Here is a 15,786-nt window from a genome sequence, read left to right on the forward strand (position 1 = left end):
AGGTAGGTAAAAGATATAAAATTTCAGCAGGACAATTAGAAGCTGCAAAGTGATAGATTTGCATGTTTGAAATTAGAAATTTGAGAACTGAAAATACAAAGGGCTAAAAATAACCAAGACACTTTTACAGAACAATAAGTTGGGAGGACTTGTTCTGCCAAATATCAAAAACAATATATCAGCTATCGTGATGAAGAAGTATACCATCACACGGATAGAAAAGAAGGAACAAGAAATCCAGCAAGAGACATATACATATATGGATATAACATATGACTTTGGTGGCACTGCAGAAAAGAACGGACTTCAGTAAATGGTGGTGAGACACTTCCTAGCATACACAAAATTAATTCCTCTTGAATTAAAGACTTAAAATGGGAAAGTTAAAATTAAAGCTTTAGAAGACAATATAGAGGAGTATCTTCATGACTTTGTGGCTCTAGAGAACAATTATTTTAAAACTCACAAAAAAATCTAGCTTTAAAACAAAAAATTGACACTTCTCAGTACATGACCATTAACAAATTCTTTTTATCAAAGAGCATCATAAAGAGAGGGAAAGGCAAGCCAGGGTGGGAAAAAATATTTGCAATTATATAGCCAACTAAGAACAGGATTTATAAAGATCTTTTATGAATCAAGGAGGAAAAAAAATCTGCCAACACAACCAAAAAATGGACAAAAGAATTGAAAAGTCACTTCACAAAAAAGAAAGAGTGGCCAACAAACATATAAAAAGGTGCTTAATTTCAAGAGTAATTAGGGAAATGCAGAGTAAAACTTCAACGAGATATAACTGCACATCCAACAGATGGGCAAAATTAAAAAAAAAAAAAAAATCTGTTAACACCAGAGATGAGGAAAGTGGGAAAACACGACATCTCTATTGCTCAGGAAAAACTCTGTTATTACCTAATAAAATTTAAGACGTGACTATCCTATGACCAAAGAATTCCATTCCTAGGCACATATACCTTAGTTACACTAGGCAATACATAAAATAATGTTCATTGTGGAACTGTGATTACCCACCCCCCAAACATCCCAATTGTCCACAGTCAATAGAATGAATAAATAGTTGTATATTAACGCAAAGGTAAAATTATACATAAATGACTATGAATGAAGTATTGTTACAAGCAACCACATGGATGAATCCCATGTTGAATGAAAGAAGCAGCCACAAATGAACGTATTGATTCTATTTACATAAAGTTCAAAAACAACAAAAGTAAACTGTATGTATTGTTTAGGTACATACATAGGTGGTAACACTATAAATAAAAACAAAGACACAGTTATCACAAAAGGTAGAAAAGTGCTAACTGCTAGAGGGTATGTGTGGGGAAGCTGGTTGTGATTGGGAAGGGACCGCAAGGGAAGTTTCTGGGCTGCTGTCAATGTTCTATTGATTTGAGAGCTGGTTATACAAGTAGTTACTTTAAAATTATTCCTTAAACTGTGTATTTGTATTTTATATACTCTTTTGAATATATACATATACACACACATACATATATGTATATATATATGAATATATATTTCTTAAATAGACAAAGCTAAGACAAGGCAAGACAAAAATGAACAAATTACCTACTGATTACTTCCTGTGACCCCCAAGATTGCAACTTCCTGATTTGTTTTGAATTTGTTAAAAGTAAAATAGTTAAGCCCATACCTAATGACTGTATACTAAATGGTTATATATTTACAATCATAATGAATTTTTGATAATATTCATTGCAGTTGAAAGGATTATTAGGTCAAGAGAATATTTTCCCTCAAGATCTCAAGAGAATAATTTTCTTTCTGTCTTCATTTTACTAATTATAAAATAGTGGACTCTAAACACTGCTGACGTTTTTATGTCTCATCACTGGCACCACCAGGGAGTGCCATGACACATAAAAAATAAAAATAAAGATACACATCTACATCCAAGTTCTTTGGGACAATTTAGAGGAACTTATAGATGTGTAACATACTGCTCTGAACTCTAAAAAGGAATGGACTTTGGAAATCTCCAACCAACAGTCTGGGATTTACCAGATCTTCTAGGTTTTACAATTTCTCAATTGTTTTAAAAGAATTTCCAGGAGCTAAAAGCACTTTGAAGTAATGTCTCTCCACATCCAGTGAGTGTTCTATCTCCATGATTGCAAAACTTGAAAGCTAGGAAACACCAAAGCAACACTACTCACAAAATGAATAATAAAATTGGAATCTCTGGAGTCAGCTATGGAACAGGATTTACAAAGATATTGTCAAATTTCTTAATTTATTTTTAATAAGTAAAAAATCACTCAGTGGTACCATACAAAATCAAATCATTAATTTTTGCACCTGGTATTTCAATCACCAGCACTGATCTCATGGTACAGAAATAAAACAGATAATGAAAAAAACCGTCATTAAATTCACGCTGGTTTTCCAACCTAGTAGAACTATACAGAAGAAACTAATGGCAATAACCGTTACAGAAAAAAAAGCAATGACAACATGGTTTCAGATTTAATCACAAAATGAACTTAATCCTTACTGATTTTATTTATATCTGCTAAAGCACTGATCTCAATATATAAGAATTGATAGCACGGTTCTGTTCTAAATTTACTTCTGAAGAGATGTGGAGATTTAGATCAAATATAAGCAAGCTACTAGATCATAGTTGAGAATTATTGAATGGCTACCTGGAAAATATCAGTTATTGTCATAGAGCACAAAACAAAAAAGTGGGAACAGACTTCTTATAGGAAAGTGCTTTTAACTGCTGCTAGCCTCTAAAGTTCCAAGCCATAGAGCTTTGATATTCCTGGATTCAATTTTAAGTAATATTAATTTTAAGCATTATATTTGCAATATACACGATGGGAGAGGGTAGGATATGATGAACCAAAATTAACTGCTTATTTCAAAGGTAGCCATTTCCTTTAAACTCATCCTGTCCACTTATCCTCACCTCCAACGCAGACTACCCTTTATTCATACAAATTCACCCTCCACTCCTAAATATATTTTCCCAATTGGATGATACTTTTACAAAAGAATGAAACAATACAGCTGGTTGACCAAGTAACTTAAACTATTTGTAAGTGGAATAAAAGGAAAGTTAAGTAGAGAATATAAAAATATACCAAATTGGAGTAATACTGATGTGAATCTAGTTTTTAATTTATCAAAGTACCTATTAATGGTTTGAACAGAAGAGCAGAAGAAAAGCAGCTAGAGGGAAATGACTTTCTGTGGTTACAAAATGCCAATTGCTTTAGAATGCATGACAGCCCTGGAAATAAAAGAAACACTTGCTGTTTTCACTGAGTTTACAGTGTTGAGTACACTTTATGTTATTTTAATGAAAGCATTTCTATGAACATATGCAATAGCTCATATCAGAAAACAGAAAGTTTCTATCAATAAAGACCTAAAAAAATAAATTTTTATCTTTGTCAACTCCCTTTCTGGGAATGTAGAATTAAATAATACATTTCCCTTTAAAATAAAATATTAATTTATGATTATTTTTTCTGTCCATTAGGCTGCTGGAAGAAAAAAAATCAAGACTAAACTAGTGATAATTTTGTAACTTCTACTTTTCATCTACTTCTAAGGACACTCCCTTTACAAAACCTTTTAGTCTTATATACTATGACAATCAGGTTTAGAGTTCCAAATAAATAAAATAGCCACACTAGAAGGCATACTAAAGAATCAAATAACTAGCCATATTTATCTGTTCACATTCATGGATTCTCTAAGCGGGTTGTCAGAGTCCATATGCTATTGTTAACATTTAGTCCCAGTTAACACCTGTCATCTGATGTGCTTGCTCATGACTTACAACACTGATGCTATCAGCAAAAGATCCTGATTTTAGGGAGACAGTGATATAACAAACTCTGGTTAAATCAGCAGAGGTAACATGTCAGTAAACTGTAACTTTTAAAGTTTTAAGAGTAACCACTCTTCATCCACTGCTACCATCCCTGCTCCATTGGTGTTAAATTCAAAGCCTCATCATGAGAGGTGCAGGGAGCCAAACACTGTTTGTATAGAAAAATGGGCCTCAAATACTAAACAAAAAGAAATTCATAAAATGGGATTAAACTTTTTGGATAGTTGCATTTGTTATTTTCAATTTCTTGATCTTTTATTTCTTCTGGTCTTAGATACATATTTTTTTCCTTCTTTTCATCCAAAGAGGTTAATACACAATTTTTTGGTAAGCATTATAAAACAGCATTCCAGTTCGAAGTTGCTTGTGAGCACATCCACATATGAAGCACTACACGTGTATACTATGCTTCAAAATGCTTTACAATTCTTCACTGTAGTTTTTTACTGATGTTTCCCTTAAATCAAGCTTCATCAAAGAGAAATCCATAGCATTATGAGCTGACTCTTTAAGCTCCTGAATAAGTGCATTCTTTCCAAAATCAAGTAGTCCTAAATTTAAGACAACTTCTGTTAATCAGTGTCATGACTAAAGTAGTATCTTACTGGAGGTCCAGGTAAATCTTCATCTCCATCAGTATCTGGAGCAAATGACACAGTAAGATCCACATATTTCTTTTCAGTAGAAGGTTTCACAAGTTTATGCATTCTAAGGAAAAATAAGCAAGGAAAAATAATTTGGTAAATTCTGTAAAATGAAAGAGTGATTTGGTGATAATGTTGTCCGAAGAATCTGGGCTTGTTTAAATTTATTTTTAAATCTAATAATTCACCTGCTTTCATATAATTATTTTCTTTACTAAAAGCTCTAAAATCAAGACATTCTTTTACCTAACAGTTAATCAATTTTTACCTTTGCTGGTAATGATAAGGAATACAGACCACTTATTTAAAAACAAAAACAAAAAACTCCACAGAAAAAAACCTAAAATGTGAGATATGCTTTTAAAAAATGAATATATCAAATATAGATCCCTGCCCTTGTGAATGAAGCTTATATTGGTGGGAGGGGAGAGACAATAAATAATACAGTAACTGTTAGACAGTGATAAATACTATGAGAAAGAGGAAAAGTAGAGCAGCATAAAAGGGATTAGGCATGCTAGGCTGGGGTACCAGACAGGATGCAGTATTAAATAGGGTTCAGAGAGGCCTCTTCAGGAAGTGCAAAGACCAGAGGTGAGAGTTAGTCAGATGGCCATTTCAGAAAGAGTTGCAAGCAGAGGGAAAAACTAGAGCAAAGGTCGCATGTTGGAGACTGGAATGTTCAAGGAAAAGTAAGGAGGCCAGTATAACTGGAATATTGTGAGCAAGGAGAGAGAAGTATGAAAGGAACTTGGAAGGGTAAGTGGGAACTAGATAATTTAGGGCCTTGCAGACCACTGTAAAGACTGGCTGTTTTCCTCCCTCTCTTCCTTTAGGTCTCTGCTCAAATGTCAGCCTTTCACATCAGAATATGACAGGCAGGGACTTCCATAGTGGCGCAGTGGTTAAGAATCTGACTGCCAATGCAGGGGACACGGGTTCGAGCCCTGGTCCGGGAAGATCCCACATGCCTCGGAGCAACAAAGTCCGTGCGCCACAACTATTGAGCCTGCGCTCTAGAGCCCGCGAGCCACAACTACTGAGCCCATGAGCCATAACTACTGAAGCCCACATGCCTAGAGCCCGTGCTCCACAAGAGAAGCCATTGTAATGAGAAGCACGCGCAGCGCAATGAAGAGTAGCCTCTTCTTGCCACAACTAGAGAAAGTCTGCACACAGCAACAAAGACCCAATGCAGCCAAAAATAAGTATAAAATAAATAAATAAATCTTTAACAACAACAAAAAGAATATGACAGGCCGAGGGAATACCTAGATTGCCCAATATACTGTAGCAACTTAATACCCCCTTATTCTGCTTTATTTTTCCACAGCACTTATCACCATCTTACATACATATTTAATTGTTATGTAAACTCCTCAAGCAGGGCAGGGACTCTGCTTTGCTCACTGCTGTATCCCTAATGTTTACAAAAGTACCTGGTACATAGCAGGCATTCTTTAAAAAAATCTGTTGAATAAATGAAAATAACAATTCGGCATTTAAAAAAAATACTTCAGTCTCACAAGCCTAGTCCTTATGTGTTTGCATATAAGAGGTGGATCTACTTTTACTTGGTATATTGACCAAATCAGGTTTCTAAGCCTATTAGCTTATAAGATGACCCTGAACGATAATAAACTCACAAGGGTATTATAATCCTATAAATCTCACTTGATAGGTAGCCTGTGGAGCTTGGCAGAGTCACTGTCTTTATTACTGCCATTAGATAGGAGTAAATCACATATTTTTATCTGAACTTCAATAACCTCTATATTTAATTTTCTAGTGTGCATCCAACTTATATTTCAACTTTTGAGAATATCTTGCATATAATGTTCAATACTTACGTTAACTTCAATCTTTTTGCATGACCAGGCATTACAGGGACATAAAGCATTTTGACTCCCTGTACCACCATTGTTGGCTCAATTCCGTACTTCTCCTGAAAGTGAATACCCAAAAGAAACAATCAAAGCTCCACCCAAATATAAAATGCTGGATGACAATGTTTTACAACCAGTAAAAAGAGAGAAAACTCCTGCTAAATGATATTTATAAAAACCTCTAACGAAATTATGTATAAAACTAACAGACTCGAAGCAACTAATGAATAATTGTCTCACTTTGACTGCATTTATGAAATCCAAGAGGGTGAACTCTTCTTTTCCATGTATAATCCATCTGTCCCAAATTGTAAATGATATTCCATTTCTGTTGTAGAAAAATATTCAGAACAAAAACATTTAAATTTTCTTCCTTTTAGTAATAATAAAAAATCCCAGAAGTCCACTATTTGTGATTTAGCTAGATATTAATGTGGGAATACAAAAGGAAAATATAACAAAATATTCCATAATTCCATCTTACTTCCCCATCACACCACACAGGTAACCACTTTTATCAGTACCTTGTTTATCTTTCCAGTGTCTTATTATAAATAAGTATGTCTTAGCAAGAGAGTTCCATTTCTCTTTTTAAACAGTTCCATGAGTTTCCCTGTGTGGATGTTCCAGTCTCCTATTACTAGACACTTAGGTTGTTCCAATCTTTGGCTATGATAAACAATGCCAAAATGAATATCCTGTTCATATATCATTTGAGATGAGTGCAAATGTATCTGCAAGTTTGAAATATAGTGCTATATTTGCCTTAATATGGGTTATATTATTTTATACTCTCATCAGTAATGTATGACAGTGCTTTCTCATACTCTTGCCAAGATAATAGTTTTCAAATTTTTGGTTGTTACCAATTTAAAAATTGAAAAATGGAAGTCCAGGGGAATTGATTTCCTTTGTCATACAACTTTTGGAACTAGATTCTTAATCTCATTATCCATTAGTCAGACACTAGAATGGCTTCTAATTCATCTGAATTAGGCAGACAGATGAAACCATAGAAAGTACAATGCTAAACAGTGTGGCAGATTATGTATTGTGAGAGTTCTATGGCTAGTTTAGTCAGCAATGCTTCATGCTACATGCAAAAGAATGAAATTGGACTCCTATCTTACACCACACACAAAAATTACCTCAGAATAGATTGAAGACTTGAATGTAAGACCTGAAACCTAAAACTCCTAGAAGAAAACTTAGGTGGTAAGCTCCTTGACACTGGTTTTGGTGATAAGTTTTTAGATTTGACACCAAAAGCAAAGGCAACAAAAGCAAAAATAAACAAGTGGGACTACATCAAACTAAAAATCTTCTGCACAGCAAAGAAAACCACTAACAAACTGAAAAGGCAACCTACCGACTGGGAGAAGATATTTGCAAATCATATATCTGGTAAGGGGTTAATATCCAAAATATATAACGAACATATACAACTCTACAGCAAAAAACCCAAACAATCCAATAATAAAATAGGCAGAGGACCTGAAAAGACATTTTTCCAAAGCAGACATACAGATGGCCAACAGGTACATGAAAAGATGCTTAATTATCACTAATTATCAGGGAAATACAAATCGAAACCACAATGAGATATCACCGTACACTTGTTAGGATGGCTATCATCAAAAAACAGAAGATAACAAGTGTTGACAAGGATGTGAAGGAATTGGAACTCTTGTACCTTCTTGGTGAGGATGTAAAAATGATACAGTCACTATGGAAAGCAGTATGTAGGTTCTTTAAAAAATTAAAAACAGAACTACCATATGATCTAGCAATTCCCCTCCCGGGTATTTATCCAAAGAAAATGCAAACACTAACTTGAAAAGATATCTGTACTCCCATGTTCACTGCAGCATTACCTGTAATACCTAAGACATGGAATCAATCTAAGTGTCCATTGATGAATGGATAAAGAAAGTGTGGTACTATATATAATGAAGTATTATTCAGCCATAAAAGGAATGAAATCCTGCCCATTTGTGACAACATGGATGGACCTTGAAAACGTTACGCTAAGTGAAATAAGTCAGACAGAGAAAGACAGATATCTTATCATCTCATGTATATGTGGAATCTAAAACAAACAAATCCCACAAAAAACTCAACCAACCAACCAGACAAAACCCAAAAAAATCCCAAGCTCATAGATATAGAGAACACTGATAGTGCCAGAAACAGGTGGTGAGGGTGGGCAAATGGATAAAGGGAGTCAAAAGGTACAAACTTCTGGTTGTAAGATGAGTAAATCATGGATATATAATGTGAAGCATGGTGACTATAGTTAATAATACTCTACTGCATATTTGAAAGTTGCTGAGTGAGTAAATCTTAAATGTTCTTATCATCAGAAAAAAAAATTCTATAACTATGTATGATAATGGATGGTGACTGGGCTTATTGTGGTAATCATTTCACAGCATATACCAGTGTTGAATCATTGTGTTGTACACTTGAAACTAATTTAATGCTGTATGTCAATTATACAATAAAAAAAGAAAAAAAAAGAAATGCTACATGAAGATGGAGTTTTGACCTCATCATGAAGTGATGTAGGAGTTTATATATATAGGAGAAAAGGAGAGATAGCTATTATTTATTCCTTTTAAAAGGTAAAAAATTATTTCATTCTCATTATGCAAGAGAAACACACCTTCATGCATACCTGATTTCAGTTTTTCTTACTTCAGATGTCTCTGTAAACACTATAATTGGAATGGCTAAGTTAAAGAAACAATTTTTGTAAGCTTCAAATGGGTAGTCACCAGCTACTTTGATCATCTCCAGTGCAACCTATATAAAAGAAGGTGATTTGATTATATAAATAGCCTAAAACTATTCATGACTTTAATTGCATCTATATAATTTTCCTGAATTCTTCTCAAGCATTTCTGTGTAGAGAATAAAAGCAGCTATTGGACTGGAGTAATATAAATTTCTTATAAGCCTCTAACTAATTTGACCATGTAATCTTCCTACTTTGAAAGTAGATATCAGAAGTCAAGCAATACAGCAGTCTAAAATCATTCAATAATAGGAACAATAATTACATAACTTCTAAGAATAACACTACAGTAAGGTATAATAACTAGGGCCATCCTAAAGATTTTAAATCATTAAGGAAAGGCTAAATTTAAAGAAATCCAAATCACTAACAGAAATTACATTTATTTTAAGACAAAGAACTAAAATCCAATATAATCAAAGAGCAAAGGTTAGGGTAGTTCATTTTATTCAAGAAAAATAGAGCATTTGGATTGTATAGAGGATACAAAGATGATGAAGAGGATTATTGCCTGTAAGAAAAGTTATACTGTAACTTGACAGAGCATATTTTTTTACATTAAAATGTCTGTATTATCTGTAAAAGTTCAAAATACAGATTACTGTATTTTCAGAAATATCTTACAATTTTAAATTATAAGATCAATATGTATCCCTCCTTCTCTAAGATCTCTGAGTGAATGGTTTGGGGTGGTGTAATAGGGAAGACAGAAAAGAAGCAATGAATAACAAGCATTTTCAAAGAATCATAATCTCACCAAGCCAGTAACTGCAGCAGTGGATGTTGCTATAGCAGGTATAATTCTACCTGCTATGCGTTTTGTTTTCAAACGGTCAGCTGGTTCAATGCTATACATTTTGGCACGAAGATTTGATGCAGCTGTGATGAAATCTATGTGTCCATTACGATCATCATCTTTTTCAAATGAAAGCACTGCCATCTGAAGGTCACCTGATGACAACAATCAGAAAAACAAAGTTTCCTAGTAAGTGATAAAGGCTTTACTAGGTAAAAAGCAAGGCAGTGTGGGTTCACTACTGTTAAAGATTCCTTTTTGTTTAGGTTTGCAAATGACTGAAAAATACAACGACAACAACAACATCCAGGGAACTGAAGTTACTGAAGGATATGAAAATGATGGCTTTAAAACCACTAAATTAGAAGTTTTAATATTTAAAAAAAAAAAAACCTTTCTAAAAAAACATAAAAATAAGAAAGCCATGTACATCTGCTATTAAGTGGCTTACAATAAAAAAGTCAACACTGGGTACTGTTCAAAAATTGATTTCATAAATACTACTCTGAAACATTTTACCTCTGATAACTAAGGATAGGGTACATATTGGTCAAATAAAAATAAGTGTCTTTATGAAAGATTTCTAGATTAGTGGTTCCTCAGATCATTCTGTAGACAGGTGTAGTTTAATCTGTGATGAAACGAGAAAGAAATGGTAATATGTTTTTTTCTAGAATTATAATTATTAACTTAGGATATAAACCTTTTACTTGCAAAATAAATAGCTGGCTAATCTAGGCTTTTCTCCTGAATTTTACTGGTCTTTGTGTAAAATCCCAAAAGTTTGGAAACTGCTAATTTATGTAGTAGAAAGGTGCTGAGCAGGTCTAAAAACATGAGCTAATACAGATCTGTTTTTAAGGAATTAAAAGTTCAGTTTCCCTATATTTAAGACCATTTAGCAAAGGTGTACATAGGTCAGGTTTGTATTCCCTGTGTGTAATTATGGAGACTAACAAGCCAAGAAGAAATCTGTCTATGATTTTTTTTCCTAAAGTGATTTCACTGGATCTCAGGGTTAGTCTCCAAAGGACTCCATGTTTTCTTCATTATGCTAGCCATAAGTTAAAAAGGAATCACACAATAGAATCTTAAGAACTAAAACAATCAGAACAGCAAAAACAAAGCAGACTTACATTTCAGCCTTCTATGGTAGGGAAATGGTGGAGAAAGTTATGAATTTAGTCACAGTTAAAAATGAACAGTGACTTTCATATGATCATGGAATCAAGTAATATCATTATTGTTGTTATGATTTAATCCCACAACCTTCTGAGTGTACAGTTTAGTGAAAATAAAAATCCCTTTAGTTCAAAACATTTTTATAAAGATTTCCCCTTACTTGTGGTAGCTTCACTAGATGAAATAGCCTTTTTCAGTTGGAAAACAGCATTCCTCTCATCTTCACTGCTAACAGGAACATGGTCTGGTTTCCTTGCAGTTTCATCTGTTTGAACAACCTTTAAATATATGTATGTATATTCATTAATGATATCACATCCTACACCTAAGTTTGACTAACAAATCTGTTTTTATCAAATAAGTCACAAAAAGAAAACATTCTATTGGTTTAATTAGATTATTAATCATTACGGTCCAATGTATTTTACACCTTCTATTGTTAAGTACTATTATGTTATTTACATATTTATTATCTACTGCCTCACACTGACACGTAAACTCTATGAGAACAGGGATCTTTATCTTGTTCACTGAGATAACCTCAATGTATCTAAAATAAACTTGCTCATAGTGGGTGTTAAAAATACTTACTGAATAGTTTATAAGATCTAAGTTCATACAACTCTCTCTTAAAATTCCACACTAAAATAAAGTTAATGTTAATCAACAGTTTGTGATTCTGACAAATCAACTTCAAACCAAATTACATACCTCTAACTAGTGCAGAGCTGTTTTCTGTCTCCAAAGAAACTGACGAAATCCACAAAATATATAATATGGGCATCTTTTAAATATTTATTGACTACTGAAAAGAAGTTCTATCCCAAAGAATATGTCTTCCTTCATATAGTTGCATGCTTAGGGCAGCACATATAAATAATTTATCTTTAACAAGGGCAGTGAAGTTAATATTCTCAAACCAAGAAACTAGCTACACATCATCATTAAAATACTATTTCTTATTAAAAAAACACATCCAATTCACATTTTTACATATTAAATATGATTATAAATATTTGAGAAATATTAAGGAGTCAGAGAAGCAGTAATTTTTATTTGCCAGAATGTGTAGTTGATATTTTTTGGCTATGGCATCTCTTAACTACGAGTGCCAGACGCTGAAGCTTCAGTGGGAGCTGCTTCAAGGAGTGGTGAAAAAGCTCATAAGTCATGTTAAAATTGCTCAGGGTAATTTATGCCGCCAAAACTTCGACACAGAAAGAAGCAATTCAAGCTAGAAAACATATTGAAGAGCAGTAGAGACCTGTAAAGTTATTGATGCATATTTCCTTGGCTTCTGTCTAGCAGCTTTGCCCATTAGAAACATGGGCTAGGAATCTTCTTTATATAGGAATTTTGTTTTTCCTTTCTGTACTTTTGTTCTTGATAAACTACAAATCATGAACATTTCATTGAGAAAACCTATTTACTTGCACAAAATGAACTGCCTACAAGTTTTCCTTGTCCCTAAAATAAAAATACAGAGTGGAAGACTGCACACACCACTTCCTACTTGAATTTTGCAGAGAGGCACTCATTACTCCACATTTTCCAGTATAGCTAAAGGTAAACGGAACAGAAGGTTGTTCTGTGGTTTATTTCTTTTTAGAGTGCATACGAAAAGGCACATAATGAACATGTGAAAAAGAAAAATATTTAGTATTTTCAAATTTTATTTACCCTGCCTAAATTTCATGTTCCACCTTTATTAATACTCCCTGTCTTTCTCCTTCCAACATATTTGCCGACAAAATCCCAACCCTTGTTACAATCCAATTTACCAGCTATTCTACAGTAGCACCCAAGCTGCTAAATGCCTTTTCTCCAGCCACATGTAGTGGAATACATTAAGTGGAATTAACATTAAGTGGATCTTAAATATTATCTCAAAATTCTACAACATCTTCTAATTCCCCACTTTTCCCACTCCCCTAGGCAATTATTTCACATCTTTTTTTTCTCTGCTCAAACTTCCTCTATCTTCTCCCTGTCACTCGGAGCGATTAAGCTTGCTTCTTTTTTTCAACTAAGAAAATAATCTTTTTTTCTTGCACACTCAAACCAATTCCTTACAAATCCTGTCAGGGCTACTGCAAAATGTGCACAGAATCCAACCTCTTACCACATATTCCCTGTTACCCACTACCCCTGTTTGATGGTTCATTCAAACCACCATCACATCTTGACTATAATCTCCTAATAGCTATTTCTGCTTCCTCTCTCATGTCCTAATCATTCTTAACACAATCGCCAGGGTCATCCTTTTAAATATGTCAGGCTGTGTCCTCTGCTTAAAATCCTCCACTGGCTTCTTATCCCATAATAAAACATGAAGTACTTATAACCCTCACTACCTCTCCAATCTCGCTATCTACCACTCTTCTCTTGCATATTCTCCTCCAGAAAAATTCTAGCCTTCAAAGTCTTTCAAGGCCTTTCTCTGAACTTGTTCCTGCCGTCTGTACTGCTCTTTCACCAGATAACAGTATGGCTCACTCCCTCACTTCCTTCAGGCTTCTGCTCAAATGTTACCATATCAGAGAAGCTTTCCCCTTTTATCTCGTATAAGATGACACCAGCTCCATTACCCTTTGTTTTCCCTGTTTTACTTTTTCTTATTAGCACTTATGCCCATAATGCAATATTACATAATTATTGGCACTTTTTTTAATAGTCTGCCTCTGGCCCAACTCGCACAAGAACAAGAATTTTGTTTTGTTCCTATGGGCTTCTCCAGGTTTAGAAAGAGACTTGACACAAGTAGAAGTTCAATAACTATTTGCTAAATGAATGAACTTGTACACATACCTTGTTGGAAGGTCTGAATTCCTGAATCTTTACTTCGGAAAGAATATTCAACAGGGTATCTGCTGATAAGTCCTGGTTTTTAAAACAGTAATTTTATCAACATATTCTTAAAATTCTGAATTCTAAACCTAAAAAACAACCTAAAAAAGGTCCTTTATCATACTAAATATTTGAATAATTTATGATATAACTGTTTAGACCACATCTGTTTGTGACATTTACTTTTATTTCTATAGAAATACCATCCACAAAGGCTGGGAAGTGGGGGTGGTGTGTGTAAAAAAGTACTTGTTAGTCAACAAACCTTAAATCTTAGTTCTTTCCACAAATTTTTTTTTTTTTTTTTGGCCGTGCCATGCAGCAGGTGGGATCTTCCCCGACCAGGGATCAAACCCGTGCCCCCTGCACTGAGAGCATGGAGTCTTAACCACTGGACTGCCAGGGAAGTCCATCCACAAATTTTTAAAAAGGTAGTTTTAGGGCTGGTTTTATCAGACAGAGTGCCTTGAGATCAGGAACTATCTCTTCATTGTTTTACAAAGTTCCCTGCAGAAAGTTATACTCAATATACATTGACTCACAGTAAATGGAATTCATACCTTTGGAAGCAGGAAAATATTTAAATGGTTCAGGATAAACTTAGATGAATTTAAGGCTATATACATGTTTATTATTAAGAATCTACTTAGGAAAAACTGAGACACAGTGCTTTTGAGGTCACCTACAACTCATCACAAAATTATCACTCTTTTCACAAAAAGAATACCCAACTGAATGCCACTATTTTTACCAGACATTTATGGTATATTTTACTGCGTGTTAATTCCAAAAGGGATTAATGTACAACAGGCATTTTTATCTAGATCCAAAATAGCCAATTCTAGTTATGGATCTGGCTCATATTTCCCATTCAGCCTAGTACCTAAAAGTATATTAATTTATTTAGCTCTATTATGCATTTGAGAAGGAAAATTCACTAATGCAGACCTGCCTTTCACATAAAACTGTATTAGATCCCTTTACATATGAGTCAATGAAGACGATGTCTAAGAGAAAAGGTATAAATGATAAAAGTAAAGAAATGTCAATGTAGGCTAGCATTTTCAAATCTCCTGAAAAGCATATGTTAATTTCACAAAAATAAGCCAAACAAATGATAACAAACAGAATCACTAAGAAATATTTAAAAATTGTTATGAAATAGGTCACTTTGGGTTTTCAGAGTAATTACAATAATTAAAGTTAGTAGGTTATAAATGTTTTAAAAATAAAGTAAGACTGCTTTTACAAATATTTGTTTCGCTACTTAAGTTCAGAAAAAAAAGTGACTTTCTTCCACTTAGTGATGCTGCAATGAGATTTTAGCTTCTGCTTTATTAGAATGGGCAACACTAGAACAAAATGAAGTTTATATCGAAGAATGATTCTTATAACATAAAACACATTTTGATGATGCAATTAGCTAAGTCATCTAATTCTAACCTTTTCTATCACTTGTTAGGGCTTGAAGAATATCTTACCTCTTCTGTAAATGGAATGCAATAGACTGTAGCATATAATTTTGCAGCATTCAGAAGGAAACTGAAGTGCCTTTTGAAATTAAAAAATAAAGTGTGAATGCACAGTTTCAAAGATGTTTACCAGAAACTATAGCCTTTAAAATGTTGAAGATAAGTAATTACAGAATTTTTGTTACAGGATTATTTTTTTTAAAGTTAGGCAATGAAATTCTGGTCTAGACCAAGGCATTGTAGAAGTTATAAAAGAGAAAACATCACATG

General features: G+C 33.7%; 1 protein-coding gene across 2 annotated transcripts in view; it reads right to left on the minus strand.

Annotated features, from left to right (window-relative positions):
* Window positions 1-2,557: 2,557 nt before the first annotated feature.
* The window catches only part of UBA6 (ubiquitin like modifier activating enzyme 6), a 79,820-nt gene continuing 66,591 nt past the window's right edge, over window positions 2,558-15,786 (minus strand). For both annotated transcript variants that reach the window (XM_079919169.1, XM_079919170.1), the window contains 8 exons: window positions 15,526-15,595; window positions 14,006-14,077; window positions 11,358-11,475; window positions 9,977-10,170; window positions 9,100-9,227; window positions 6,663-6,750; window positions 6,387-6,481; window positions 2,558-4,600 (listed from right to left, as the gene is read on the minus strand). In XM_079919169.1, the coding sequence (XP_079775295.1) occupies window positions 4,465-4,600; window positions 6,387-6,481; window positions 6,663-6,750; window positions 9,100-9,227; window positions 9,977-10,170; window positions 11,358-11,475; window positions 14,006-14,077; window positions 15,526-15,595 (901 nt within the window). In that variant the 3' untranslated portion in view covers window positions 2,558-4,464. The remainder of the gene's footprint in view (window positions 4,601-6,386; window positions 6,482-6,662; window positions 6,751-9,099; window positions 9,228-9,976; window positions 10,171-11,357; window positions 11,476-14,005; window positions 14,078-15,525; window positions 15,596-15,786) is intronic.

The sequence above is a fragment of the Stenella coeruleoalba genome (genome assembly GCF_951394435.1).
Source record: "Stenella coeruleoalba genome assembly, chromosome: 4".
Lineage (NCBI taxonomy): Eukaryota > Metazoa > Chordata > Mammalia > Artiodactyla > Delphinidae > Stenella > Stenella coeruleoalba.